Raw genomic sequence first — 27,519 nt, 5'->3', positions numbered from 1 at the left:
AATTAAATCCCAACAATTTCTGTCAGCTATATGAATGTGGTAATGTTTTAATGCGGCGATTCTTCCAATCATATGACCGCATAAATTGACTTGTCATACATCGATTAGAGAGGACCGATCAAACCTGCTTCTTTCATGGACCAAAATTTGTGACGACAAGTATCTGTACTACTATGTATGTATCTTTGGAACTAAAAGAAAGTTAAAATATTTACAAATTATTTTTATAACGGGCCAATATTTGTAAAGCTACCTAACGCAATAGAGCTATTCATATTTAAGTGTTCGGCTCATCACAAATATATATCATTAGACCAAATGCTAGTTGGTATTCAATACAAGAATTCTTTAGTGAGAGTGATGCCTTATGTCTTAATCATTGGATCAAATTGGTTAAACTGATCCAACAGTTAAGAGATAAGATCTCACCTAAAAGCCATATATAAGGCCCTCACTATAGAATGACTCGTATTCAATATAATTCAAACTGTACTGTTTTTGGGCGATCGACAAGAGCATGAAAATGCAAGGTGAAAAAAAGAAAAGAAGTTTGAAGCGTTCTTGGTCCAACCCAAATGCATCAGACCCAACTGCCATACAAACCCCCACAAGGGTCAAAAAGCCCATTAGTTTTGCAAGTTGGGCTTTTTTCTTAGTTATGGGCCAAGCTTAATACATCACGTGAACTCAAACATTTCATATTCTTACCTAATCAATTTCGTGGGCCTAGCGCATCACATGTTCTATCACTACGTCATCATACAGATCCCGCCTGACCGTTGCAGCCGTTAAAAATCCGAAACACTGATCTGACGGCCCATGTTTAGTTTCCAAAATCAAATTAGGGTTTCCCCAAGCCCACAGGCGCGCCGACTCACATATATAAGCTATGCAGTTAACTCCTCAGCCGGTGCGGTGCAGTTTTTTACTCTGCCCTCCTCACCCCAAAAACCCAAAAAAAATAATTTTCAGTTTTCCCGTTCGTTTTATATTTCCGTCGTACCGGTTCGAATTTCGGACCGTCTTATCCCCGATTTTTGCCCCCTCTTCTCTGTATCCTCAGAAAAAAACCAAAAAATCTGCCAGATTATCACTTCCGGTCCTTAGGTTTTTTTCAACTTTATCGCCGCCGGTCCATTGAACTTTCGTTTCTCGTTGTCTGTTATCTCTAGGGTTTATTATAACCCGAACTGAAAAATCTTAAAAAGAGAACCAATTTGAAGTGAGGGTTTTGTGATTTTGGTGTGATGGCTCAGATTCAAGTTCAGCATCAGCCTCCGGTGACCGGACCGAACGGCGTCGCCGCCAACGCCGGTGGCGCTCCTGGCCAGTTCGTATCGACGTCGCTGTACGTTGGGGATCTGGACCAGAATGTGACCGACTCGCAGCTTTACGATCTGTTCAACCAGGTCGGCCAGGTCGTGTCGGTGAGGGTCTGCAGAGACCTGAGTACTCGCCGATCTCTCGGCTATGGCTACGTCAACTATAGCAACCCTCAAGATGGTTAGTCTTTCGCAAAAATTTCATTTTAATTTTTAGTTGATTATTGCAATATTGTTGGCCTAAGTGCTTTTATTAGCCTAAGTTGTTCGCTATGCATGCTAAATCTTGCGTTATTGATATGAATACTGGACGAAATGAAAAATTATTGGTTGTTTATGGTTTGATTAGTGGAAATGAATTATTGAATTCGACATTAGATAATTTACATTGGTTGAACTTGGCAGTTCGAAGCTTTATGTCGACGAGTTTGATAAGTCGCACATTTAGGTGATGTTAATATTTTGGAAATTGTCTTCTGTTATTTTTCCCATGGGATAGGTTACTTTGTGTATTGATTATGCTGGAGGGGTTTGTGTGGTGGCTTTTATTTGGAACTTAGACAAAATTTTATCTTTTTTTAAAATTTATTTTATGTGTAACTTCACTAATGCATAAAGGGTCACTGCTCCTGTCCCCTGCTGCCCATCGGTTATTGTTTATGCTGTATTTGATTTGATTTCTCTAACTATGCAGCTGCGAGGGCACTGGATGTTCTGAACTTCACTCCCCTGAACAACAAATCCATCAGGATTATGTATTCTCACCGGGACCCTAGTATTAGAAAGAGTGGAACCGGAAATATATTTATCAAGGTATCTATGTTTTCTTGTGTAATGACTCAGATTCCTTTCCCTCCAATGAAGTTTGATGTTGTTATGTCTATTTTGGTCTTATGCCTACTTTGTTCTTTTACATGAGTGCAGAATCTGGACAAGGCAATTGACCACAAAGCATTGCATGATACCTTTTCTTCTTTCGGAAATATTCTTTCTTGCAAGATAGCCACTGATGGCACCGGCCAATCGAAGGGCTATGGTTTTGTGCAGTTTGATAGTGAAGAAGCTGCTCAGAGTGCAATAGATAAGTTAAATGGCATGCTGATTAATGATAAGCCAGTATTTGTGGGACACTTTCTTCGCAAGCAGGAGAGAGATGGCGCTTGGAATAAGACAAAATTCAATAATGTCTATGTGAAAAATATATCAGAATCTACAACAGAAGATGATTTGAAGAAAATTTTTGGTGAGCATGGACAAATTACCAGTGTTGTAGTGATGAGGGATGGGGATGGCAAGTCAAGGTGTTTTGGTTTTGTCAACTTTGAGGATCCAGATGCAGCTGCGAAGGCTGTTGACAATCTGAATGGAAAGAAATTCGATGAGAAGGAGTGGTATGTTGGGAAAGCCCAGAAAAAGTATGAGAGAGAACTTGAACTGAAGGAGAGATTTGAGCAGAGTATGAAGGAAGCTAGTGATAAATTTCAAGGGGTCAATTTGTATATCAAAAACTTGGACGATAGCATTAGTGATGAAAAACTGAAGGAATTATTCTCAGAGTATGGTACAGTTTCTTCATGCAAGGTCCGTGAACCTCTTTCTATTTCAGAGTTCCATTTAAAAATGTGGTGGCAGTGACCTGGAATAACATGGTTTTCTTCTCCTGATTTCACAGGTTATGCGGGATCCTGATGGAAATAGTAGAGGTTCTGGTTTTGTTGCCTTTTCAACTACTGAAGAAGCATCTCGAGCTGTATGTCTTTTAACTCAGTTGTTTTAAAATAATAAAATCAGAAAAATATGTCATCAGAAATTACAATTTATCTACCTCAACTGTGTACTTCCAGCTTGCTGAGATGAATGGCAAAATGGTTGTTAGCAAACCTCTGTATGTTGCACTTGCCCAAAGGAAAGAAGAGAGAAGAGCAAGATTGCAGGTATGGTCTGCTGGGAGTGTTCCCAAATTTCGATTGAACTTTGTGGTGTTCTTTCTTTCTTTTTATCCTTATGTTTGTATTTAATTTTTGACAGGCTCAGTTTTCTCAAATGAGGCCAGTTGCAATGGCACCTTCAGTGGCACCTCGTATGCCAATGTACCCTCCTGGTGCTCCAGGTCTAGGACAACAATTTTTGTATGGGCAGGCACCTCCATCGATAATTCCTCCACAGGTAATTATTTATTGCATTGTCTTTTTAATATGGTTGATTTTCTTTATCAATTTTGATGAGTGTCTCAATATTTTTGTTTTTAATCATGTAGGCTGGATTTGGTTACCAACAGCAACTTGTGCCTGGAATAAGGCCTGGTGGTGCTCCAATGCCAAACTTCTTTGTTCCAATGGTCCAGCAGGGTCCTCAGGGCCAACGCCCAGGAGGTCGACGTGGGGCCGGTCCTGTGCAACAAAACCAGCAGCCAGTCCCAATGATGCAGCAGCATGTCAGTCGAAACATACGAGTTTCTTCTTGATGTTTATATGTGATTTTCTTTTATTACATTTATTTATGTTCGCCTTTCTCTGTGTTTCAGATGCTTCCTAGGGGACGCGTGTATCGCTATCCACCTGGTCGCAACATGCAGGAAGTTCCATTTTCGGGAGTTCCCAGTGGTATGCTTTCAGTACCATATGACATGGGTGGCATCCCAATGCGAGATGCTGCAGGAGGGCAGGGTGTTCCAGCCTTGGCCACAGCCCTTGCAAATGCTTCAACTGAGCAGCAGAGGACGGTAAGCACATTTCCTTTTTTTCTTGATACTTGAGGCGATGTTTTGATCTACACCAGCCTTTCCTGAGAAACGAAGTCATAGGCATGTAGGTTTAGTAAAAGGTGCTTTAGATGCACGTGGTTCCCAAGTGAATGCCAGATAAAAAAGATTTTGGTTATAGCCCCTCACTAACGGAGTATAAATAGCACACTGGATGGATCGTTCAATGCACTTAGTGATTTGATTTATCTGTTATTGGGTGGGCAGATGCTTGGTGAGGCTTTATATCCCCTAGTTGACCAGTTGGAGCACGAGTCAGCAGCTAAGGTGACAGGCATGCTTTTGGAGATGGACCAGACTGAAGTTTTGCATTTGCTCGAGTCACCGGAGGCTTTGAAGGCAAAAGTGGCCGAGGCCATGGAGGTCCTGAGAAATGTTGCCCAACAGCAGGCTAACAGCAGCGCTGATCAACTATCTTCATTGTCTCTGAATGACAACCTTGTCTCATAAATGAGATTGTGGCATCTGGTGTTTCCTCGCTATGTGGGGAAGTCTTTGGCAGAAGTTTTCGTTTGATGTTGGGAGTGATTGTAGCTTTTTCAAAATTAGAACCTAGACTTAATTTCCTCCTGCAATTTTTGTTTTGTTTTTGGTTTTTGGTTGTGTAGGATTTTTACCGTTGCTACATTTGGCTTGCATCATGGATTCATGGTTTTGGTTAATTTAATGACTTTAGACATTTTCTTAAATTTTTTTGTAGTCTTTTCTTATTTTAATCGTTTTGTTTTCAAATTTAAATTTTCCCCTGGATTCTTTTTAGCTTTTCACTATTTATCAGATTCATTCTGGTAATATTCCGAATTCTGTCACGACTTGTGGAATGGGTGGGTCTAAAGTAATGGAAATGAATTGGCGAGTCGAAGGGAACTTGGAGGTGTTTCTTTGCCCGGAAACAAAAGCGCTCTTTGAATGCGACAAGGAATTCTGATTCTTTGCTAGTCTTTTATCCTCATTACTGACCAATTTGTAGAATAAAGTGTTGCAAATTCTTGGATGTTGCCGTTGTCCACAAATCTCTAAACCATATCCGATATGACATGTGGCATATCGGAGACTTTTCTGGCATGTTGATTTTACGATACTTTTCCATATTCGATATGACATGTGGCGTATCGGAGACTTTTATGGCATGTTGACTTTACGATACTTTTCCGGCATGGCTTGTTGACTTCACGATACGGCTCCGAGAGGCTAGCAATTGAGACAGAATAAAGAGCCTGCCTCTGTCGAGAGGCTAGCTAGGTCTTTTGGGCGATTTAGACAGCAACCAAAAAAGAAAAAGAAGGAAGAGAGAGAACTCACCAGCAATCGCCCGTCGCACCCATCGCCATCTCAGATTCATGGGTTGGGTGGGTTTCTTACGCAGCTCAAGGTTTTCTTCTTATTCTTTTAATAAGCTGCTGTGTTGTTAATTAGATAATAGTTATATGGGTAATATTGGGGTGGGAATGGCTGTATATATTCCTTAATAAGCTGTTGTGTGGTTAATTTGTGAAGGATAGACGATACGTATATTAGTTGGTAGTTGGTAATATGTTCAGAGTTGGTGAATCAGTGTTCTCATCTTTGCATATACTACTGGGGCAAATTAACATTGGCACTAAACAATTATATATCCAGGAACTGCAGCCCACGTCTGCAACTTCATATAAAACCAGAGTAGCTAAGCAGAGATGGAAATATCAAGAAATTGAAACAGCTCACTGCGAGTGAGTTTTTTTCCTTTCTGTAAAATGAATTCCCCTAGTGTCAAATACATTTCAGAATGCTTTGTCCAGCCACACCATGCCTCAGAAGAATCAAAGCAGCCCTTCTACTTGACCCCCGGTGATCTGGCCATGCTCTCTGTGCACTACATTCAAAAGGGCCTTCTCTTTTCCAAACCACCAGAAGCAAAACTGGGACAGGAGGGTTTCACGAATTCTCTGTTGGAAAGGCTCAAACACTCTCTTTCCATTGCACTTGTTCGTTTCTACCCATTGGCAGGTCGCTTTGTGACCAAGAAGAACGAAGACCCGCCTTTGTATTTGGTATATGTAGATTGCAACAACAGCCCTGGAGCCAAATTCATATATGCAACTATGGACATGTCAATTTCTGACATTCTTTCACCAACTGATGTGCCTTTGGTGGTTCAATCGTTTTTTGATCATGACAGGGCGGTCAACCATGATGGGCACACCATGTCCTTGCTAACCATTCAGGTCACAGAGCTGGTAGATGGCATTTTCATAGGGCTTTCCATGAATCACTGTCTTGGTGATGGAACCTCTTACTGGCATTTCTTCAACATTTGGTCTGAGATCTTTCAAGCACAAGCACAAGGAGATCATAATAATTTTGTACCCAATATCTCAAGACCACCAGTCCTCAAGCGCTGGTTTCCAGATGGTCATGGCCCAATTATCAATCTCCCTTTCAAACACTCAGATGAGTTCATTGGCAGATATGAAGCTCCCAAACTCAGGGAGAGAATGTTTCACTTCTCCTCGGAATCCATAGCCAAACTCAAAGCAAAGGCCAATGCAGAATCTAATACCACCAAAATCTCTTCCTTCCAGTCCTTGTCTGCCCTGATGTGGAGGTCTATTACTCACGCGCGTGGTTTACCCCAAGATCAAGGAACCAGCTGCAGGCATGTTTCCTTCAATACATTCCACTCAGAAGAATTCCCAAATAGTTTTCTGTTTCTTGATATTTTCATTAACATCGATATTTAATACCTTGGTTGCAGGTTGGCTGCGAATAACAGAGGAAGATTAGAGCCACCATTGTCTGGAGATTATTTTGGGAACTCAATTCACCCGATTAGATCAGAAATTGTCCCAGCTGGTGAGTTGCTTGAACACGGGCTTGGATGGGCAGCGTGGAAGTTGCACGAAGCTGTAGTTAACCACAATGACAAGTTGATAAGGGAACATGTTGATGGCTGGCTGAAGTCTCCAGCTGTTTACCAACTGAGTTTCTTCGATCCATTCAGTGTGATGATGGGGAGTTCACCAAGGTTCAACTTGTATGGAAATCAGTTTGGAATGGGAAAAGCACTAGCGCCTAGAAGTGGTTATGCAAATAAGTTTAGTGGGAAAGTGTCATCGTACGAAGGCCGCGAAGAAGGAAGCATAGACTTGGAGGTGTGTCTTCCACCTGATGCAATGAGTGTTCTTGAATGTGACCGTGAGTTCATGGAAGCTGCCTCTGTACCCCTTTATTAGTGACAAGTGATCATATGAATAAGGATCATGCAATCTGCACAATGTTTAAGTAGAGTTGAGAATAATATGAATATGAATATGCTTAATTTGGTAGTGGAATGATAGAAAGGTGTGTGGAAGGAAGAGTGAGAAAAAATGGAACAGAAAAAGAATATTCCATTAATAAGCACTTAGTTCAAAAGATATGAACTAAGGTGGACAGATGCTTGGTGAGGCTTTATATCCCCTAGTGACCAGTTGGAGCACGAGTCAGCAGCTAAGGTGACAGTCATGCTTCTGGAGATGGACCTGACTGAAGTTTTGCATTTGCTCGAGTCACCGGAGGCTTTGAAGGCAAAAGTGGCAGAGGCCATGGAGGTCCTGAGAAATGTTGCCCAACAGCAGGCTAACAGCAGCGCTGATCAACTATCTTCATTTTCTGAATGACAACCTTGTCTCATAAATGAGAAGTGTGGCATCTGGTGTTTCCTCGCTATGTGGGGGAGTCTTTGGCAGAAGTTTTCGTTTGATGTTGGAGTGATTGTAGCTTTTTCAAAATTAGAACCTAGACTTAATTTCCTCCTGCTCCTGCAATTTTTGTTTTGTTTTTGGTCTTTGGTTGTGTAGGATTTTTACCGTTGCTACATTTGGCTTTGCATCATGGATTCATGGTTTTGGTTAATTTAATGACTTTAGACATTTTCTTTTTTTTTTTTTTTTTTTTTTGGCAGTCTTTTCTTATTTTAGTCCCTTTTTTTTTTTCAAAGTTAAATTTTCCCCTAGATTCTTTTTAGCCTTTCACTATTTATCAGATTCATTCTGGTAATATTCCGAATTCTATTACGACTTGTGGAATGGATGACTCAAAAATAATGGAAATGAATTGGCGAGTCGAAGGGATTCTGCTTCTTTGTCCGGAAACAATAAGCGCTCTTTGAATGTGACAAGGAATTCCGCTTCTTTGTCTCTTAACCACATTATTAACCAATTTGTAGAATAAAGTGCTCCAAATTCTTGGATGTTGCCATTGTCCACAAATCTCTGTTGCATAGATAAGGCAGTTTTTTGGGTACAAATTTAGTTATATATTCAATTTAGACATAGTCTTATAAAGAAACCATATACCATTTAAAAACTATAAACACACCAAAAAAAAAAAACCCAAAAATCGCAGCTGTCAATTTTTTTAAAATTAAATAGCTATTTTTTAGTTTATTTGTGTGTGTAAAATACCTATATTGCCCTTGTACTATGGATTTGAGAGAGAAAAATCAAATCTGCCTAGATATGCCAAAAAACAGATCTGTCCAGATCTGCCAAAAAAACCAAATCTGCTAAAAAAAATCAAATCTGCCAAAAAACCAAATCAGATTTTATTTTCTCCTTTCTTGCTGGTGTTTTATCGATGTTGGAGCAAGAGGAGCTTCAATGTCCAGCTATATTCTTCATCTCTCATCTACAATTTTCAATATTTCATCTTCGATTTCTTGTTCTAAAATCTTGCTTATATTGATTTTTTTCCCGGATTGTTTGGAACCTTGAACGAACCTCGATCAGATGTTCTTAGCTCTACTCCTCATCTTCAAGTTCTACTCCTCTTTCACCATGTCATTGTCGTCGTCATCATCATCATCATCTTTATTGTCGTCGTCATCGTCGTTTGGTTTGGACTTGAGATTTTTTATATTTTGCTTCAATTATGTGTTTCTCTTCAGATTTTAGTTGATTTTCGAAATGTATTCTAAGCTTTGATGATTGATTTATCTATTTTTACTATTTCAGTTATGGATCTCATTTTTGTTTAACAATGTACTTCTATGACAGAGTATTAACAATGTACTTCTATGACATAGTATTAACAATGTCCTTTTATGACGTAATAGTATTAACAATATGAGCTCGGCTTAGTGGACATGTATTAGAAATAGCAACAAGAAAAACATTAATCAACATGACAGTGAACTAGCAGTGTTATTACCTTAGACTGGAACATTACAGAGGTAGATATGCATTAGTAATAGGATATCATAGGAAATTAGCAGTGTTATTACTCTAGACTGAAACATTACATGGATAGACATGCATTAGAAATAGGGTGTCATAGGAAACTAGTAGTGTTATTACCCTACACTAGAACATTACACGGGGTAGACATGCATTAGAAATAAGATCTCATATGAAACTAACAGTGTTATTACTCTAGACTGGAACATTACAACTATTAATACACATGACAGTAAACCATTAATTAACATGACAATAAACTAGAAATGTTATTACCCTGGACTAGAACATTACAAAATAGTAGTGTTATTACCATATACTAGAACATTACATGGGTAGACATGCATTAGAAATAGCATGTCATAGAAAACTACCAGTGGTATTACCTTAAACTGAAACATTACAGGGGTAAATATGAATTAGAAATAGGATATCATAGGAAACTAGTAGTGTTATTACCCTAGACTAGAACATTATATGGGTAGACATGCATTAGAAATAAGATCCCATTGAAAACTAGCAGTGTTATTACCATAGACTAGAACATTACAACCATTAATCAACATGACAATAAACTGGAAGTGTTATTACCATAGACTGTAACATTACAACCATTAATCAATATGACACGTTAATAAAGCTACGGTTTTCAAGACATTTTGTTTGTAATGAATTGTTTGGGTTTTTTTATAAAATTGGGCTGGGCTTGTTTTGGGTGCTATTTAAGTTGTTTTTGTTGGGCTTCTTTTAAGTTGATCAACGATACAGTCATGTAATTTATAGGAACTTCAACACCAATTTCTTATGTAGTAAATGAATTTTGGGTGTGTTTCTAAAGTGCATTTCATGTGGATTTTTTAAATATAATTTCATTTTATATTTTGGGTATATTAGTGAAGCTCCCTTTTTTGGGGGTATGCTATGATATGTATCTTATATGCCACGTGGCGTATCGTAGACTTTTTTGGCCTGTTAACTTTATGATACAGCTCCAAGAGGCTAGCTATTGAATATTTTGGTGTTAAAATGTAGACTTCAAACTTAGAATGAAGACTCTGCCTCTGTCGAGAGGCTAGCTAGGTCTTTTGGGCCATTCGGACGGCAATCGAAAAAGAAGGAAGAGGAGGAAGAAGGAAGAGAGAGAACCCACCAGCAATCGCCATCACCATCTCAGATTCATTTGGTGGGGTGGGTTTCTTACGCAGCTTCAGGTTTTCTTCTCATTCTTTTAATAAGCTTGCTGTGTTGTTAATTAGATAATAGTTATATGGGTAATATTAGGGTGGGGATGCCTAGTGGCTAGTAGCCTACTAATTGTTCTGTGTATGTATTAAATTATTAATTGTTTTTATTTTTATTTTTATCAAACTTCATTTGATTCACAGGAAATGAATAGTGTGGGTAATAGCTCTAGCTTCAAGTAATGGGAATATTAGTAATAATAATGGGGAGAATGAGGATGAAATATCAATTTTTCTATTTATATTATTAATTTTTTTTAATCGCTGTATCGGCGTCATACCCGTATCTTAGATTTTGGAGATTTGCCGTATCGGTGTATCGTATCGTATCGTATAATCATACCCATATCTTAGTTTTTGGAGATTTATCGTATCAGTGCACAATGTTCAATTACAGTCAACACTATTGAATTTGATGAACAGTTCCATGGCATTTGTCATGTTGGTAAGATTAGAATTTTAATTACAAATGGGAAATTTTGATTGATGAGGTTATATTAAGGTGAATGGGAAATAAAACAATTATTAAAATATTAAAGAATACAAATTCAATTCAACATAGTTTTATTAGCCAAACCCGGTCAAGTTTTGATTAATTCTATTTTCAATGTAATAGATTGTTAACTAATGAGATATACTGGATGGATGGTTGCAACAAAGGGCGGAGTAAGTCAACTATGAAAATAGGGTAATTAAAAGCAAGAAAGCTATGAATTTGTCCTTTTGTAGTTTTGTTGTTTGGTTTGGTAAAAGGAAGGGAGCAGGAAAGAGCATATACGTAATAAAAACAAAAACAATCTTATATTCAAATTCTTACCTACCCACCTTTCCTACCCTAGACCAATATGTTCAAAGTTGGTGGCTGAGTCTTCTCATCCTTGCGGACACTGGTGGGGAAAATTAACACTTGCATTGAACAATTATATATCCAGGAACTGCAGCCTGCAACGTACCCTTGATCACCACGTCTTCAACTGCATATAAAACCAGAGTAGCTAAGCAGAGTTGGAAATATCAAGAAATTGAAACAGCTCACTGCGAGTGAGTTTGTTTGTTTTTGTTTTTCTGTAAAATGAATTCCCCAAGTGTCAAATACATTTCAGAATGCTTTGTCCAGCCACACCATGCCTCAGAAGAATCAAAGCAGCCCTTCTACTTGACCCCCGGTGATCTGGCCATGCTCTCTGTGCACTACATTCAAAAGGGCCTTCTCTTTTCCAAACCACCAGAAGCAAAACTGGGACAGGAGGATTTCACCAATTCTCTGTTGGAAAGGCTCAAACACTCTCTTTCCATTGCACTTGTTCATTTCTACCCATTGGCAGGTCGCTTTGTGACCGAGAAGAACGAAGACCCGCCTTTGTATTTGGTATATGTAGATTGCAACAACAGCCCTGGAGCCAAATTCATATATGCAACTCTGGACATGTCAATTTCTGACATTCTTTCACCAACTGATGTGCCTTTGGTGGTTCAATCGTTTTTTGATCATGACAGGGCGGTCAACCATGATGGGCACACTATGTCCTTGCTAACCATTCAGGTCACAGAGCTGGTAGATGGCATTTTCATAGGGCTTTCCATGAATCACTGTCTTGGTGATGGAACCTCTTACTGGCATTTCTTCAACATTTGGTCTGAGATCTTTCAAGCACAAGCACAAGGAGATCATAATAATTTTGTACCCAATATCTCAAGACCACCAGTCCTCAAGCGCTGGTTTCCAGATGGTCATGGCCCAATTATCAATCTCCCTTTCAAACACTCAGATGAGTTCATTGGCAGATATGAAGCTCCCAAACTCAGGGAGAGAATGTTTCACTTCTCCTCGGAATCCATAGCCAAACTCAAAGCAAAGGCCAATGCAGAGTCTAATACCACCAAAATCTCTTCCTTCCAGTCCTTGTCTGCCCTGATGTGGAGGTCTATTACTCGTGTGCGTGGTTTACCCCAAGATCAAGGAACCAGCTGCAGGCATGTTTCCTTCAATACATTCCACTCAGAAGAATTCCCAAATAGTTTTCTGTTTCTTGATATTTTCATTAACATCGATATTTAATACCTTGGTTGCAGGTTGGCTGCGAATAACAGAGGAAGATTAGAGCCACCATTGTCTGGAGATTATTTTGGGAACTCAATTCACCCGATTAGATCAGAAATTGTCCCAGCTGGTGAGTTGCTTGATCACGGGCTTGGATGGGCAGCGTGGAAGTTGCACGAAGCTGTAGTTAACCACAATAACAAGTGGATAAGGGAACATGTTGATGGCTGGCTGAATTCTCCAGCTGTGTACCAAGTGAGTTTCTTTGATCCACTGAGTGTGATGATGGGGAGTTCCCCAAGGTTCAACATGTATGGAAATCAGTTTGGAATGGGAAAAGCACTGGCGCTTAGAAGTGGTTATGCACATAAGTTTAGCGGCAAAGTGTCATCGTACGAAGGCCGTGAAGAAGGAAGCATAGACTTGGAGGTTTGTCTTCCACCTGATGCAATGAGTGCTCTTGAATGTGACACTGAGTTCATGGAAGCTGCCTCTGTACCTCGTTATTAGTAACAAGTGATTATATGAATAAGGATCACGCAATTTGCACAATGTTTAAGTAGAGTTAAGAATGATAGAAAGGTGTGTGGAAGGAAGAGAGAAAAAATGAAACAGAAAAAAAATATTTCATTAATAAGCACTTATTTCAAAAGATATGAATAAGGTGTACATGGAATTACATATATAACCAAATCCTTAGCCGTTCAGCCAAAATCAATCAAATTAGAGCATCTCCAACCGATATGTCAAAAGTGCTATATTGACATTTAACGGCTAGAAATAATATCTCACATCACTCTAACCGAATTGTCAAAGTTGATATGGAATGAAGGCTGGAGGTTCAGCTGTTACTTTTGACATCTCAAAAGCAAGATGTCAAATGAATATTTTATTATTTTTTAAAGATAGCTGGCTGTTTCTTTTTATTATTATTATTATTATTATTATTATTATTATTATTATTATTATTTTATTATTTTATTATTTTGAATGATTTGACTGCTACAATAATTATTTATTTAATATATCGAGTGGAGTGTAAAACTGTGTAAATGTCAAATTGCCACATAAATTATCAAATTTAAATTTGATATTTGGTATTTGACATCTCCTTGGAGATGCTCTTACTGCTATTTTAAACATAAAAGTATTGTTATGAGCAACTAGGTACAATGGATGATTATGTCACATTTTTTTTCTTCATAATTATAGAAAATTAGTTAAATACTCATTCCTAGACATAATTCTATAAAGAAACCCTATATCATTCAATGTATATAAACACACCCAAAATAAACTCAAAAGTTGACAACTGTCGATTTCTTAAATCCAACAACAATGTTTGATTACTGTTTTGCCCTTTGGCTTTGACAATTAATCAACTTAATCTTCATCAACCAGAATCTCGAACTTTCTTTTTCTTCTTCAACAATGGCGAGGTTCATCGAGCTCTGCTTCTGGCTTTTCTCCTAGTCCAATTCTCCATTGTATTTTCGTCGTCTCCTCTCAACTCCATCGCTCTAGTCAACTCCATCGCTGCAACTTGCCACCGATTCACCTTCGCCCAAAACTCCATCCCCAATTGCCCTTCCTCCATCTCTGTCAGACACTCCAGTTAATGCACCACATCCTTCTTCACCTCCAGCTCCATTGCAATCATCTCCGTCTCAATCTCCGTCGGCAGACGACAAGCCTCTAGTTCCTTCACCAACGCCATTGAATCTGAGTGACGTCAACCACAACAACCTCGGATGAAGATGGAGCTAAGAACTCTTATGGAGGAATGAGCCATGCAAAGAAAGCATATATTGTACTTGAGATGATCGTTGGATAACATTTGTTGATCTCAGTACGGAGACGTCGCCATGAGAGAATTTCTCTAAAGAACTAATCATGGCCTTGCATGTGCAAAAACTCTTGAAGGTTACTGTGAAAATTTTAATTGATCGTATTTTTTGTTGTTGTTAATTTTTGTGTTTGCTTATTGTATGATTGAATTGAGGTTTTGGCAATGGTGATATGGTGATTCAATTTTAGGATGAGTTCTTGGCGTAAAATACTTAATTAGTCAATATGAATCATTGATGTTTTGCTTTTTCTATTTTAGAATGATATAATAATTGGAATTAGTGAATTAGAATTCATTATGCTTGTTTTTCTCACTGTTGTTGACTTGTTTGGCTTTACCTGTGTATACTATCTAATGTTTGTGAGCAAATTTCTATCTAAGTTCAATTTTGTGTAACCTGATTCTATAGGCTTATGGGGCAGATTTCAGCATCTCTTGATGCATCACATGTCATTTCTTGTCCTTAAAAAAATTGTGATATTTGTTTAAGGCAATGCTCATTTTGCAGCTACCTGATTGCTTCAATGGGTCTGCAAGTCATTTGGAGTTTAGTGTTGGCATTGCTAGATGCATATTCTTTGGTGAAAAAGAAGGTCCTCCACAACCCTATATTGTTTAGCCTCTTTGTAATTAGAGACTGGGTCAGGGTCTACAAATCCTTGACTTCCTTAGTGTAGGAGTCTTTTTATTCCAGCAACTTGACGAATGAGCTTGAGCTGCCGAAAAGAGAAACATGTGAAATTACCCCTTGTGCCTGAATTCAAAAATCAGGCCCCAAGAATGCTTTGAAATGGTAGTGAAGCTTTAGGAAACACTCTGGTCACCTTTACCAACAAAAATAATGGCTGCTTACAGGTAGATTCTTAGCTTGGCATGAGAAGTTTGTGGCATGGGAGCAAAACTATCATGAGTTTAGCATAAACAGAGAGAGAGCTGTGAGTTCTTATGAAAAACAGGGGTTTTAAAAGAATGGGGAATGGATTCTAAGAGGGTTTGTTGAAGATGGAGAGAGATGGGGGTATGATGGGTGTGTTGAGTAGTTTCCAGCAGCTTGACGAAAAATTTGTCAAGCTCCGGAACTTTTTAACAGAAGAGAAAAAAAGAGGAGATGGAGGAATATGGCACGAAATTGCAGAGTTTTGGAAGTAAGAAAGAAAGCTTGCTCTCTAGATGTGGTTTGAGTGAATTTCCAGTTGCTTGACAAAGTTTGGTCGCACTCTGGATGATAATTTTTGCTGGGTAGAGGAAGCTCCATGTTATAGGCACTTAGAACCCTAATTCTATCAATCCTCCATTCCCACTTTTTCTTTGCTTCTTTCCATTCACTCCTTTTTGGTGAAATTTCTTTAACCAAAGCGGATAGGTCACAAGCTCTTTGGGGTTCCAAGGTTTTTTGTGAGGCTGGACATTCCTAAAGGGATGAGGCGCCACCTGCTTGTCTTCTTGGTTTCCCTATTAAAGCTTGCAGAGGAAAGGAGAATGGATAAAGATTTTGCCTAATGGGTATTCCTCATACACGTATGAATTCCCTTTGGTTTTTCTGATGGCTTGCGTTGGGTTTGTCTTTGGTCATGTGTTGAAGTCTCCCAGCAGCCTGAGCGTACAAATACCTCCTGGTTTTCTATCGTGGTTTCATCTCAAACCATGTGTTGGAGATTTTTTGGATATTTTCTAAGCCACTTGGGCTATTTGGGCCTTCCTAAGGTGATGGGTTAGCCCATTAAGAGAATTGGCTAATTTCCTAAAGTTATAGGCTATCTTATTAAGGTAATGAGCCAATTTTTCTAGAGTAGTGGGCTAATTCTTCTATCTTTTATGTTTACCCACATATTTGGGCTCAAGAAATGAGCTTGAGTTTTGGGGCTCCCAAGCAGCCCAAAACTTCCATTTCTCGGCCACCAATGAGCTTCATGAAAGCTCGTTACCATCCATACCACAACCCACTCAAGCAAGCCCTGGGAATTTACGTGGCTTGGGCCCACTTAAGCTTGGAACGTGGCGAGGTGTAATAATAATGATTTTCCGCTTGGCATTGCATGTCGCTTGGTGTGCTTGAATTTTGTCGCTTTGAAGAAGGATATGACGCATGATGGGATAATTAGCTTGGGCTCATAAAGCCAGTGCTTATTTCAACTTTTAGCGTGACATATTGCATATTTATTTGGCATGGCATATGGGTCATGACTTGTGCGAGCATGAATGACGAACTTTCGCATGCTCAAAATCTGATCTTTTCTTAATAAGGCATTGCATTAGGCCGATAATTTATTTGGGCCAAATCCTGAATTTTTGGGCCTCAACACTTGGATGAAAATCCTGTGTGTCCATATAGTGCTTGCCATTTAATAGCTCTTTTCCTTTTCTAACAGCTTACATCAACATTGTCTTTTGCAGCAACTTCTGCCTCATCCGCATAATTGTGTTGTACTTTAGTGACTTGAGCCACTGCAATTTTGGAGAGGAATGCCAAAAATACCAGATGGCAGTTGCATTGGCGTACCTGAGCTGGGTAACAATTGCAATTTCTTCTCTAATTATGCGTAGGCTATTGGCAACATGTTAGACCACTTGTTTGTATGGCCATAGGATTTGTTTTATCCAACATGTTAGACCACTTGTTTGTCTGGCCATAGGATTTGTTTCATCTCATTGTAGCCCTTCTGTGTCATATATATTTCATATATTTTTTTCCTTCAGTACATAAATAAGAAATTGCAGCGTTAATAAAAAAAGGAAACAAATTGGATAGAACATAGCAATACAATATTAAAAACTTACTCTCATTATGTTGTCTTTTCACTGGAAGAAGTGGGATTAGAGTTAGGAAACAATTGCATCAAAATGGAATTATAAAATGGATATAGATTTACTTGTAAAGTTGAAGGATTAGGAAAAGGAATTACTTCTGTTGAATTTCTCCAAATTGATGATGATGTGAATTGGTTAGTGGCCTGAATATTATTAAGGAAAAAGGCAGAGTGTGTATGCTTGTTTCCTTCCAGTTTTCCACTAGGAGTTAGCTAACAATGATTTTGCATACAAGAACTTAAACTACATATCTGTATTGTTGGTGTGGCATCTTGCCACTACATCTTCATTTTCTTTTCTAATACAAATTGAACAAAAGAAGAGAAATTTGATAATTACTGTTCTTAGATTTAGATTCTCAGTCATCTAGGTTCTTTATAATTTTAATGTGCAAAACATTGTTTAGTGTTGACTTGGGTTTGACGTTTGGTACTGTTTGGATTCTTCATGTTATCTATTATGCAAATGAAATGATGTAGTTGTTAACTTCCAATAAGTGTACCCTGCAGCTGAGTTGATTTCTATGACATAGTATTAACAGTATACTTCTATGACATAGTATTAACAGATTTTGAGTAACAAAGCATGCTCTATATTTTACTCTATATATAGCTACGCACTTGAAGTTTATGATATGCATAAAGTGACTTTTGCCTGGAAGATAGTTCTATGACATAGTATTAACAATGTACTTTTTTTTCTTTCTTGTAGAGATATTTCCTTTTGCCTTTGCGATTGTTTCTAGTGAAATTGTGGACAATTGGAGGTGGTTTCTACAAAGGATATCAGATGTCTTGCTGGGGTTTTTTAGGTTTTTATTTGAGTTTTTTGTATGAAATGATATTAACAATGTACTTTTATGACATGGTATTAACAATGTAATTTATGATATGATATTAACAATGTACTTCGGGTTTGCTGGGCTTGTTTTGGGTTTTTTTTTTTTTTGAGTGTTTTGTGTTGGACTTGTTTTAAGTTAATCAATGGCAGTTATGTAATTTATAGGAACTTCAACATTTATTTCGTATGTAGTAAATGATTTTTGGGTATATTTCTAAAGTGCATTCTATGTGGGGTTTTATTTATTTATTTATTTATTTATAATTTCAGCCCCTATTTTGAGTATACTACTAAAGCTCCCTTCTAATTATCCACATAATAATAATATAGAGGCAAAAGCCAAAGTGGCAAGCATGTGGTTGCCTTGGCATGAGAACAAGCTTAAAACGCTATGTTAACCTACCTTGCGTGATGGACTTTTCATTTAACCCTTGACTGAGCCGTCATCGATGACAAATTAACATAGAAACTACACAATCATAAACTCTGGATAGAGAACCTGCATATAAACCCAGAGCAGCTGCTAAGCAAAGAGGAAATACAAAGAAAATCCACTCAGGCAAATCAGACAATGAGTTCCCAGAGTGTAAAACACATCTCAGAGTGCTTTGTCCAGCCACAGCATGCTTCAGATGAATCAAAGCAGCCCTTATACTTGGCACCCACCGATCTTCCCATGCTCTCTGCCCACTATATCCAAAAAGGTCTTCTTTTTGCCAAGCCCCCAGAAGCCATGAATGATCACAAGAAGGCAGATTTCATTAATGCTTTGCTGGAAAAGCTCAAGCACTCTCTCTCCCTGGCCCTTGTTCATTTCTACCCACTTGCAGGTCGCCTTGCAACAAAGAAAGAAGAAAACCCACCTCTCTATTTGGTTTATATAGATTGCAACAACAGCCCTGGAGCTAAATTCATCCATGCAACTCTAGACATGTCCATCTCTGACATCCTTTCACCAACTGATGTGCCTTTGGTTGTTCAGTCGTTTTTTGACCATGACAGAGCAGTCAACCATGACGGGCACACCATGTCTTAGCTAACAGCTCAGGTCACGGAGCTGGTGGATGGCATCTTCATAGGGCTTTCCATGAACCACTGCCTTGCTGATGGTACCTCTTACTGGCATTTCTTCAACACTTGGTCTGAAATCTTTCAGGCACAAACACAAACACATGGCAGTCAAAACAATAATATCATACTGAATATCTCAAGACCGCCGGTCCTCAAGCGGTGGTTTCCAGAAGGTCACGATCCAATCATCAGCCTCCCTTACACGCACCCAGATGAGTTCATTGGCAGATTTGAAGCTCCCAAACTCAGAGAGAGAATGTTTCACTTCTCCTCAGAAGCCTTAGCCAAACTCAAAGCAAAGGCCAATGTAGAGGCTAACACAACCAAAATCTCTTCCTTTCAGTCCTTGTCTGCCCTTCTCTGGCGCTGCATTACCCGAGTGCGGCGTCTACCTCCGAGCCAGTCAACCAGCTGCAGGTATGGTCTTATTCTCCAAATTATAATACATTTCACTTCGAATTTCCATCAATATTTGTTAATATTGATATTTAACACATACATTACAGGTTGGCTGCGAATAACAGAGCAAGATTAAACCCACCATTGTCTGGAGATTACTTTGGGAACTCAATTCACCCAATCAAATCAGAAGTTGTGACCGCAGGTGAATTGATTGAACATGGGCTTGGATGGGCAGCGTGGAAGTTGCATGAGGCTGTCGTTAACCTCGATGACAAGTCGATACGAGAGTTCATTGATGCTTGGTTGCAGTCTCGAATGGTGTACCAAATAGGCCAGTTTTTCGATCCGCACAGTGTGATGATGGGAAGCTCCCCATGGTTCAACATGTACGGAAACGAATTTGGAATGGGAAAAGCATTGGCCCTTCGAAGTGGATATGCAAATAAGTTTAGCGGCAAAGTGTCATCTTACCCGGGAGGCGAAAGAGGAAGCATAGACTTGGAGGTTTGTCTTGTACCTGATGCAATGGGTGCTATTGAATGTGACCATGAGTTCATGGAAGCTGCCTCTGTAACCCATTATTAGTTTCAAATTGTTGTATGAAAATCTTGCGTAGAGGAGAAGCAACACCTATCGACTCAAAACCTCAAAGTATAGCCTTCAATTTCATGATGTCAATTTTTTGGTAAATTTGAGGTTTAGGTTTTTCTTTTTCTTTGAGAAGCAACATTTATCGATGTTGTTTCAGTCAATCTTTTGTTCATTTTTTAAAATATTGTTTCGTGAACTGCGTGAGCACACTCACGACGGCGAATAGCTTATGTGACAGTCATATAGCGACGACAATATAGCTTATGTGACAGGCATATAACTTGCAAAGAATCCGCTATTTGAAACACTCTTGTGACTAACGAGATATACTGTATAATCTATATATAAAAATCAAAAGGGAGATAATGATGAAACATTCAAAATACCAGAATGATGAAACATTCAACATACCAGAAAATGCCTTTGGTTAATGCAACTATTAGAAATTGAAATTATTAATTAAATGAGGATAATATAGTAAATTCACACTTTTTCATATTAAAAAAATAAAAAATAAAACAAAAATAAGATAATGGATTCTATTTTTATGGAACACAACTATCGTTGAAGAATACACGAGTCCCACATCTGAAACTTAACAAAATAGAAAGTCTCATATAATAAATGGTTCCACTCCTAATAACATCGAGGCCTTTTGTATAAAACCTCACACCTGCTAAACAGGTAGTTAAGTTGAGGATAATATTGATGTTGCTAGTGGTGGGCCAATTGTCCGTCCCTTTGAAATCTTAACATGGTATCTGACTGGGCTGATTAAACCCAAATCAAACAAAAACCCCAAATTGAATCAAAATCAAACAAACCCCAAATTAAAAATTAAAAAAAAAAAAAAAGTGACTGATGTGGAATTTATTGCACTTGTGGCCCACTAAAAAGTGGTCTCACGTGAGGAGGAGTGTTGAAGAATACACGAGTCCTACATCTGAAACTTAACAAAATAGAAAGTCTCATATAATAAATAGTTCCACTCTTAATAACACCGATACCTTTTGTATAAAACCTCACATCTGCTAAACAGGTGGTTAAGTTGGGGACAATATCGATGTTAAATAAAAATTTAAATTAAAAAAAACCTCTCACATGTGCGAAAACGCATGTGAAAAGGCTAACATTCCAGTATATCAATGGTTTTTGTTTCCTTGCGCCAATCTATATCAGAGCTGGACCCTTAAAATCAGATAATATTCCACAAGAAGCTTATCTCCATTGGGAGAAGACAACTAGAAATATTGACAAAAGGATCACTGCCTCGCATGTGGTGTTTTGATATGACGACGACAAGATTTAAATTGAGGTAACTAACATATGTGCTCATTATTCATTTTAATTGAGGTAACATACTTCAGGCAAGCCTTTAACCTTCAATTTCCACATCACTGTGGAGACGAAGTTTTATGAAAGCCCTGCTGGCCCATTGTCTAGACTCCAGCCCAACCATAAAAATTAAAAATCTAGATGTCAGCCCATAACAACTTAATCCAATTTATACGCACAAAGGGAGTTTCACTAAAACACTCAAAATGGTGGCTGAAATTATAAAAAAAACCCAATACCCAAAACACTTTATAAACACACCTAAAACCCATCATTACACACACTCAAAACTTATTTATAAACACACCCAAAAAATATACAATTGTTGATTTTGCGGTTAATTTTGGGTGTGTTTCTATGTTTAAATAGTGTTTGAGTTTTTTTATAAATACATGTCTAAAATTGGGTTTATTTATAAATTTGTATATTAATTATAGGGTTGATAATGAGTCGTGTTGTGTAAGGATTATATGTGTTGAGAATGTTCAATTCAAATTCGATCTGTTTAATAAACGTGTCTAGTTGGGTTGATCCTCTAATTGTCCGTGTTAGTTTTGAGTCGTGTATTGGGTTGACACACTAAGTGGTAGCAACTAAAATACATAAAAGAAAAAGAAAAAGAAAAATAAAAAAAGAAATGAATTAGTGGGTTAGAGGGTTACATTCGTATTTTAGCAGGTTGGTAGGTTGACCCGCTTTGACCCATTTTGTTAAACGGGTTACATAGATATTTTAGCGGATTGACCCAAAATTCACTCATTCATTTAATGAGTCATGATGAATTGACTCGAAAATGATCCTAAAATTTTATCGTGCGGTTTGACACTCTAATTTTTCATGTAGATTGACCCGCTAATTTTTCATGCGAATTTCAAGTCATGTATTGAGTCGTGCCGAAAATTGTCAACCATCTTAATTCCTAACATTCGTAAATACACCCACATATATTAGGAAGCGAACACCCACAAACTGCTGTATTTTATTTTGAATTATATATCAGGAAGTGTAGAAAATTATATTAATAAATTAAATATTTTAATACTTCCTTCCTTCGAAAACAAGTGGCAAGTTGACTGACTTTATAAGAAAGCCAAGAATCACTTTTCTTTTCAGCCTCCCAAAATACTTGCTCTTTCCTACCCTTGCTGGATTTTGACCAACACGTGGCCGACGTGCAAATTATGTCACCTCGTACGAGTCCGACCCAACCCAATAATTAAACTTCGTATTTGGAATTTTCAATGTTTTTTCGTTTCTTTTTTAGGCATGTAATTTATGACATCGAATCCAAGATCCGAACACAAACGAAATGTCGACTTACCCTGGCTTACGACAAGTCGTTTCATTTTCAACGTACACGTAATCCTCAATGAAAATGCGGCGCCATCTGACGGTTGAAATAGGCGGGAGCACGTACACCGGAGTTGTAGGCGATCACCACACTGGCGAAGAGTAACGAGAAAGCTTCGAGGGTACGCTACTTGCGCTCTCTCCTCGCCTTCATAAACCCCTCACAGCCCAATTTCATAAACCCCTTCACAGTCCCAGATTCATAAACCTCACAGCCTGAACCGGTAAAAAACCGAAAAAACCTAAACAAGCTGACGATCTCCATTTACGCATGGGAGATCCTAAAGCGACGTCGTTGCGTTCGCTCCCTCCCGGTTGCCGATTCTACCCCTCCGAAGAGCAGCTCCTCTGCTGCTACCTCTCGAACAAGAACGACGCCGACCCGGCCCAATCCGGCGGCTACGATTTGATCAGAGAGCTCGACTTGTACGACCACGATCCATTTGACTTACCTGACAGCGCTTGCTATGCGTACGGTCACGCGGGGAGGAAGAGGCACTGGTTTTGCTACACGGTTAGGGTTTTGAAGGAGAGGAGAGCGAAGAGCGGGTATTGGAGGAGGAAAGGGAGGGATAGGGACGTGGTGGGCCGTGGAGGGAAGGCGGTGTTGGGGAGGAGGACGAGCTTTGTATTTTATTTGGGGAATTCGCCCAACACTGCTGTACGGACTGATTGGGTTCTCTATCAGTATGCTCAGGTCGATCATGTAAAGGTACTTTTTTTTCCCTATAATTATCGTTTTTTTTTCCCTATAATTATCGTTTTTTTTTCCTCAAATTTAATCTGGATCAATGAGCATTGACTTATTGGCATTCGAGATTTTTATCGAAATTATTAATATTTGCTTTCGTGTTGGTTAATTTGGTTATTGATTTATATCATATATATGCTGAATATTAATTAAGAAAATGTCACCTTCATTTTATTTATTTATTTCATTGCTGAATTTTTGATTTGAACGACTAATTTTCCATGTCTGATGAGTTGTGAAGAATTTTAGGTTTCTTTGCTTAGTAGATTAGTTATCGAAATTGCCTCATTAGAAACCAAGAGGCTGTTTAACGGTGAAGAATTTGTTTGCATTGTTGAGACACAATTAGAAGTGTAGGTATTGAAACTCTCTGTTGCAAATATATTCTTCATGATGTTCAACCACATGGTCTAGCGGAGCTCTATTGTTATTAAGCATTGTGCCTTATGCTATACAATTTATTTCAGTGCTAAATAATGGCGTGTGTGCACATGAGTAACGTGTCCTATGTCTGTCCATGTGCAGGCTTCTTTTGTCCTGTGCCGAGTATTTGTCAGATCTCGTCGTGGAAATAGACTATCATATAATTGGGTAAGTTCTTGTGCTGAAGAAAGTGCTTGCACAGTTCGTCACATTGGAATTCAGCATGATGGATTTCATACTCCCAATATTGTTGAAACTGAAGTACATGGTGACAATTCTGCGCATAGGAAGAATGAGATGTTAAGTTTTCCAATGAGACTGGACTGTGAGATAAATGACCGAGTCAAGAATGGGCCAGTTTCTATATCAAGACTTCAGCCTAATGGACAGGTAATCTATTCTAAGCAAACTCTCTTGTTATTACTTTAAATTTGGCTACTATCACCATTTACATGCTTGATAAACTATCCTTCAACAACATCAGAGTCATATCCGTTTACATGCTTGGACTAATAGATGTTCAATAAATTTCATCATTGGTGCTTGCTATATTATAGGTGGTGTCAATAAATGGCTTGAAAAAAAGTTGTGAAATTCATATCTTGATATGTATAACTTGTCCAAAGTTGAAGTTGAGTGATTAATTTTCTTAGCGTCAGACATTTTTCTGATGCTTGTTTTATCATTGAAGGTTTGCCGTCTGAAATATCCACATGATTCCAAACAGATGAAAAGCATCAACCTATGGTTGGAGTCTTAACAATCTCAAAACTGTCATTTTTTAAATTCTTATAAATTGTCCAGTTATTTATAAACTCCATGTCCCAAAAATATTGTATTAGTCAGTGTCTGACCTTGGCAAGACAAGGTGGCTTTTGAGATTCTAGCACTGGAGTAATACTAGTATATACATGTTAGATATCCTGCAATATTACATGCTTAATCTTCTCCTGTTTTTAATTTCAGTCTTATTTCCCCTAAATTATTTAGATTGCTTTCTGTTGTATCTCGTGGCTGGTGTGCAGGTCCCGTCATCTGTGCTTGGTGGTAGTAATCCAATATTTCTTGATGATTTGGCAACTGAGCATTTACTTTCCATTGTAGAGGGTGATTTCATAGAGTTGGATGATCTCAATGATTGATCATCTAATTTAGATGTTAAAGCAATTGGATCGTCCTTATTAAACAGAGTCTTAAAGACTGACTCTCATAGTGGTGGATGTTTACCTTAATTTTAAGGCTAAATTATCAGCTGAAGCAACTATTCTGAGGAGCTAAATTGTCACTTGAAACAATTTTCCTGATACTGTGTTTAGATACGGTACAAAGGATGAGAAGGGTCTAAGTACTGAAAACCCTTTACGAAACATTAAATGATGAAACATGCTGTTGGTTGTGAAGTTGAGAAGGATGAATGGCATGTCAACGCCTGTATAGGTAATTGTTACATTTGCTTTTCTGTATTTTATTTTCAGTCAATGCAAGGAAATATTCATTTTGCTTTGGTTTGGGGATGCAGATTTGCTCTTTGCCCAAAAAGAGGCAAGGGCTTCACTGGAACAAGAAAGACTAAAATATGTCTGATGATGGTATATTCAATATCGAAGCTATTACTATTAGTATCAGCTGCTTCACTGGGTTTCAAACCTGCTGCCTTGTACCCTCCTGTGGATACTTTGAACTTACGGGAAAATTAGATTTTTCCATCGTCTAGCGCCTTCCCTTCGCAAGGCCTGCTTTGCACTCTAAACTACTGGTTTTTATTTATTTGATTCTCTTTCAGTACAAAGATTGAGTAATTTTGACATAATGATGACATTCATTTGATATATTGTCCTTTTACTATGCAATCTCTTGATGCATAGTTGTGGGAAGTTGTCTATGGTTTAGTTGATCTGGATTCTAGTTTTTGTTAGTAAGTTCGTTTGCATAATACTTACAATGTCGCATTTTCAGATGCTCAGGTAGTCTAAAATACAGTTTAAACAACTACATTTTCAGAGGCAAGGGCCGCAAGTATGCTTGTACAAATTGCCCCCTAACTTCATCTTCTCTTCTCCAACATGCTTGGGTTTCTAAAATTTTGTTGCCTATTTAAGGTTCCCTGGTTTCAGCCTTTTGTGCCTAGCTGTTAGGTTTTGTTGCCATGTACATGTTTCTTTCTGTGTTCACCCTCGGCCAAGGCTTTGCTCTGGGCTTTGCTCTCCTGTTAACAGCACCTGTTTATTGGGGTCTGCAACGAAAATATAATCTTGGGAACACTGTTCGTCTCCCCAGAACAAATGGTGCTCCAAAGTCAAACAAATTGAGGCCTGCTTATTGAAAGTCGCATAAAATTGAGCCTATGTAGCGTTTTAGTTTGTCCTTTCCTTTCAATATTTTTTACTGCACTCTCCTTTTTTGCCGAATTCTTGGTAGCTATGATATGTGAAATCATGGGGGTCTAAATGTGTTTGCTTTTTTTGAACGGGTCTGTCTCTTCTAGAACTAACACATGCGCTCATGATCTAGACACTATTCAGTGTTGACCTTTTGGTTAAGCCAAAATGTAGCTATCTATATATGTATCCCCTCTAGTTTAGAAATTTTGTGATTGAGAAAAAAATTTAGCCAAATTAATTATTGTGTTTCCATAACTTCACAATTTATAGACATTTTGTTAAGTGCAGTTTTTATTTTTATTTTTTATGAAATGCATTCAATTTTCCTCCTTTAACTCAACAAGTTAGGGTATATTTGTATTATTAGGGTTTAACAAATTGGGAGAAATCTTGGAGTTGAAATCGGAATTGTGAGGTATAAGGTCACGAATTGGATGCTATATTGAAGCCTGAATTGATTGAGTGAGAACCATATTGTGACTTTGGATAGAAATGAGACATTATCAAGGTGACATAACACCAACCAAAATATATTGGTAAGTTATTGATTTCATTTTCATTTGGTTTGGCTTTTTATTTTTCTCATACACAATTTCAATTTCAACTAAAGATTTCTCCAAATTTGTTAAATCCTAATAGCATAAAGGAAGAAAACTGAAGGTGCTTCCTAAAAAATATAAAAATAAAAACTGCCTTTAACTGTAGAAAATGGAATATTTATAAATTATAAAGTTAAGAAAATGCGGTGACTAATTTGGTTAATTTTTTTTTTCTTAATGATCAAATTAAATTTTAATGTAAAATTTAATGAAAACATAGGTCTACTTTATACTGTGAGATCCAAAAACTGGGGGTTGTTTGGTCTGCATTGATTGCGATTTAAGAAATTGAACACGATTGCTAATTCCACTATCGTTTCTGATCAACTTTAGAAGTTGTTCAAGCTAAAAGCTGACAAATGTGTACGACGAATTAATTTGCAATTTATTCAAATTGCAGGATGCCATGTATATGATAATTTAACCTCACTAGTCAAAATTGGTGATTGCTTCTTCTGACCCTGTAAATTTGCGAGTGGACCTGCGTCGATGTTGATGCACCTCTAATTTCTAGATGTGTCCATTTTCGCATCTACCCCCAGCACTGACATCCCTCTAT

At 38.1% G+C, this 27,519-nt stretch overlaps 4 protein-coding genes and 1 pseudogene across 9 annotated transcripts; all 5 read left to right on the top strand.

The window, feature by feature from the left end:
• The first annotated feature begins 943 nt into the window (after positions 1–943).
• Positions 944–4,772, top strand: LOC103320358 (polyadenylate-binding protein 2-like). Its single transcript, XM_008222030.2, has 9 exons — positions 944–1,503; positions 2,017–2,135; positions 2,247–2,903; positions 2,995–3,072; positions 3,167–3,256; positions 3,351–3,488; positions 3,580–3,756; positions 3,847–4,044; positions 4,291–4,772. Exons 1-9 carry the CDS (start codon positions 1,248–1,250, stop codon positions 4,531–4,533), a joined length of 1,956 nt encoding a protein of 651 aa, XP_008220252.1. The 5' UTR covers positions 944–1,247; the 3' UTR covers positions 4,534–4,772.
• Positions 4,773–5,169: 397 nt separating this feature from the next.
• Positions 5,170–7,977, top strand: LOC103320356 (putative acetyltransferase At3g50280). 3 transcript variants are annotated; one of them, XM_008222029.3, is made up of 3 exons: positions 5,170–5,455; positions 5,704–6,718; positions 6,818–7,977. In XM_008222029.3, exons 2-3 carry the CDS (start codon positions 5,817–5,819, stop codon positions 7,293–7,295), a joined length of 1,380 nt encoding a protein of 459 aa, XP_008220251.1. In that variant the 5' UTR covers positions 5,170–5,455; positions 5,704–5,816; the 3' UTR covers positions 7,296–7,977. The 3 variants fall into 3 exon arrangements, with proteins under 3 accessions (XP_008220251.1, XP_088901065.1, XP_088901064.1); XM_089044939.1 differs by having other exon boundaries at positions 5,318–5,455; positions 5,848–6,718; XM_089044938.1 differs by having other exon boundaries at positions 5,323–5,455; positions 5,713–6,718.
• A 2,307-nt stretch (positions 7,978–10,284) lies between these two features.
• LOC103320355 (putative acetyltransferase At3g50280) lies at positions 10,285–13,464 on the top strand. 2 transcript variants are annotated; one of them, XM_008222026.2, is made up of 3 exons: positions 10,285–10,489; positions 11,452–12,493; positions 12,593–13,464. In XM_008222026.2, the coding sequence occupies exons 2-3, from the start codon at positions 11,592–11,594 to the stop codon at positions 13,068–13,070; spliced, it is 1,380 nt and encodes a 459-aa protein (XP_008220248.1). In that variant the 5' UTR covers positions 10,285–10,489; positions 11,452–11,591; the 3' UTR covers positions 13,071–13,464. The 2 variants fall into 2 exon arrangements, with proteins under 2 accessions (XP_008220248.1, XP_008220249.1); XM_008222027.2 differs by having other exon boundaries at positions 10,289–10,466.
• A 5,092-nt stretch (positions 13,465–18,556) lies between these two features.
• Positions 18,557–20,358, top strand: LOC103320354 (putative acetyltransferase At3g50280; annotated as a pseudogene). Its single transcript, XR_513330.3, has 2 exons — positions 18,557–19,545; positions 19,635–20,358. The product of XR_513330.3 is annotated as a putative acetyltransferase At3g50280 (transcript).
• A 2,579-nt stretch (positions 20,359–22,937) lies between these two features.
• LOC103320353 (NAC domain-containing protein 83-like) lies at positions 22,938–25,874 on the top strand. Of its 2 annotated transcripts, XM_089046998.1 has the most exons (5): positions 22,938–23,518; positions 24,083–24,370; positions 24,672–24,727; positions 25,006–25,417; positions 25,500–25,874. In XM_089046998.1, the coding sequence occupies exons 1-4, from the start codon at positions 23,078–23,080 to the stop codon at positions 25,082–25,084; spliced, it is 864 nt and encodes a 287-aa protein (XP_088903124.1). In that variant the 5' UTR covers positions 22,938–23,077; the 3' UTR covers positions 25,085–25,417; positions 25,500–25,874. The 2 variants fall into 2 exon arrangements, with proteins under 2 accessions (XP_088903124.1, XP_008220247.1); XM_008222025.3 differs by lacking the exon at positions 24,672–24,727 and having other exon boundaries at positions 22,941–23,518.
• The last annotated feature ends 1,645 nt before the right edge of the window (positions 25,875–27,519 follow it).

This window comes from Prunus mume, linkage group LG2 (assembly GCF_029339155.1).
Source record: "Prunus mume cultivar Tortuosa linkage group LG2, ASM2933915v1, whole genome shotgun sequence".
In the NCBI taxonomy this organism is placed as follows: Eukaryota; Viridiplantae; Streptophyta; class Magnoliopsida; order Rosales; family Rosaceae; genus Prunus; species Prunus mume.
This window is presented reverse-complemented; position numbering and strand designations above follow the sequence as displayed.

What these genes read in the sequence shown, in the direction of transcription:
- LOC103320358 (XM_008222030.2), top strand. Translation starts at nt 1,248, where the DNA reads ATGGCTCAGATTCAAGTTCAGCATCAGCCTCCGGTGACCGGACCGAAC. An exon ending in CATCGATAATTCCTCCACAG is followed by an intron (nt 3,489 to 3,579) that starts GTAATTATTTAT and finishes TTAATCATGTAG; the next exon opens with GCTGGATTTGGTTACCAACA. An exon ending in TCCCAATGATGCAGCAGCAT is followed by an intron (nt 3,757 to 3,846) that starts GTCAGTCGAAAC and finishes TCTGTGTTTCAG; the next exon opens with ATGCTTCCTAGGGGACGCGT.
- LOC103320356 (XM_008222029.3), top strand. Translation starts at nt 5,817, where the DNA reads ATGAATTCCCCTAGTGTCAAATACATTTCAGAATGCTTTGTCCAGCCA. An exon ending in GATCAAGGAACCAGCTGCAG is followed by an intron (nt 6,719 to 6,817) that starts GCATGTTTCCTT and finishes CCTTGGTTGCAG; the next exon opens with GTTGGCTGCGAATAACAGAG.
- LOC103320353 (XM_089046998.1), top strand. Translation starts at nt 23,078, where the DNA reads ATGGGAGATCCTAAAGCGACGTCGTTGCGTTCGCTCCCTCCCGGTTGC. An exon ending in CTCAGGTCGATCATGTAAAG is followed by an intron (nt 23,519 to 24,082) that starts GTACTTTTTTTT and finishes GTCCATGTGCAG; the next exon opens with GCTTCTTTTGTCCTGTGCCG. An exon ending in ATGAAAAGCATCAACCTATG is followed by an intron (nt 24,728 to 25,005) that starts GTTGGAGTCTTA and finishes GCTGGTGTGCAG; the next exon opens with GTCCCGTCATCTGTGCTTGG.
- LOC103320355 (XM_008222026.2), top strand. Translation starts at nt 11,592, where the DNA reads ATGAATTCCCCAAGTGTCAAATACATTTCAGAATGCTTTGTCCAGCCA. An exon ending in GATCAAGGAACCAGCTGCAG is followed by an intron (nt 12,494 to 12,592) that starts GCATGTTTCCTT and finishes CCTTGGTTGCAG; the next exon opens with GTTGGCTGCGAATAACAGAG.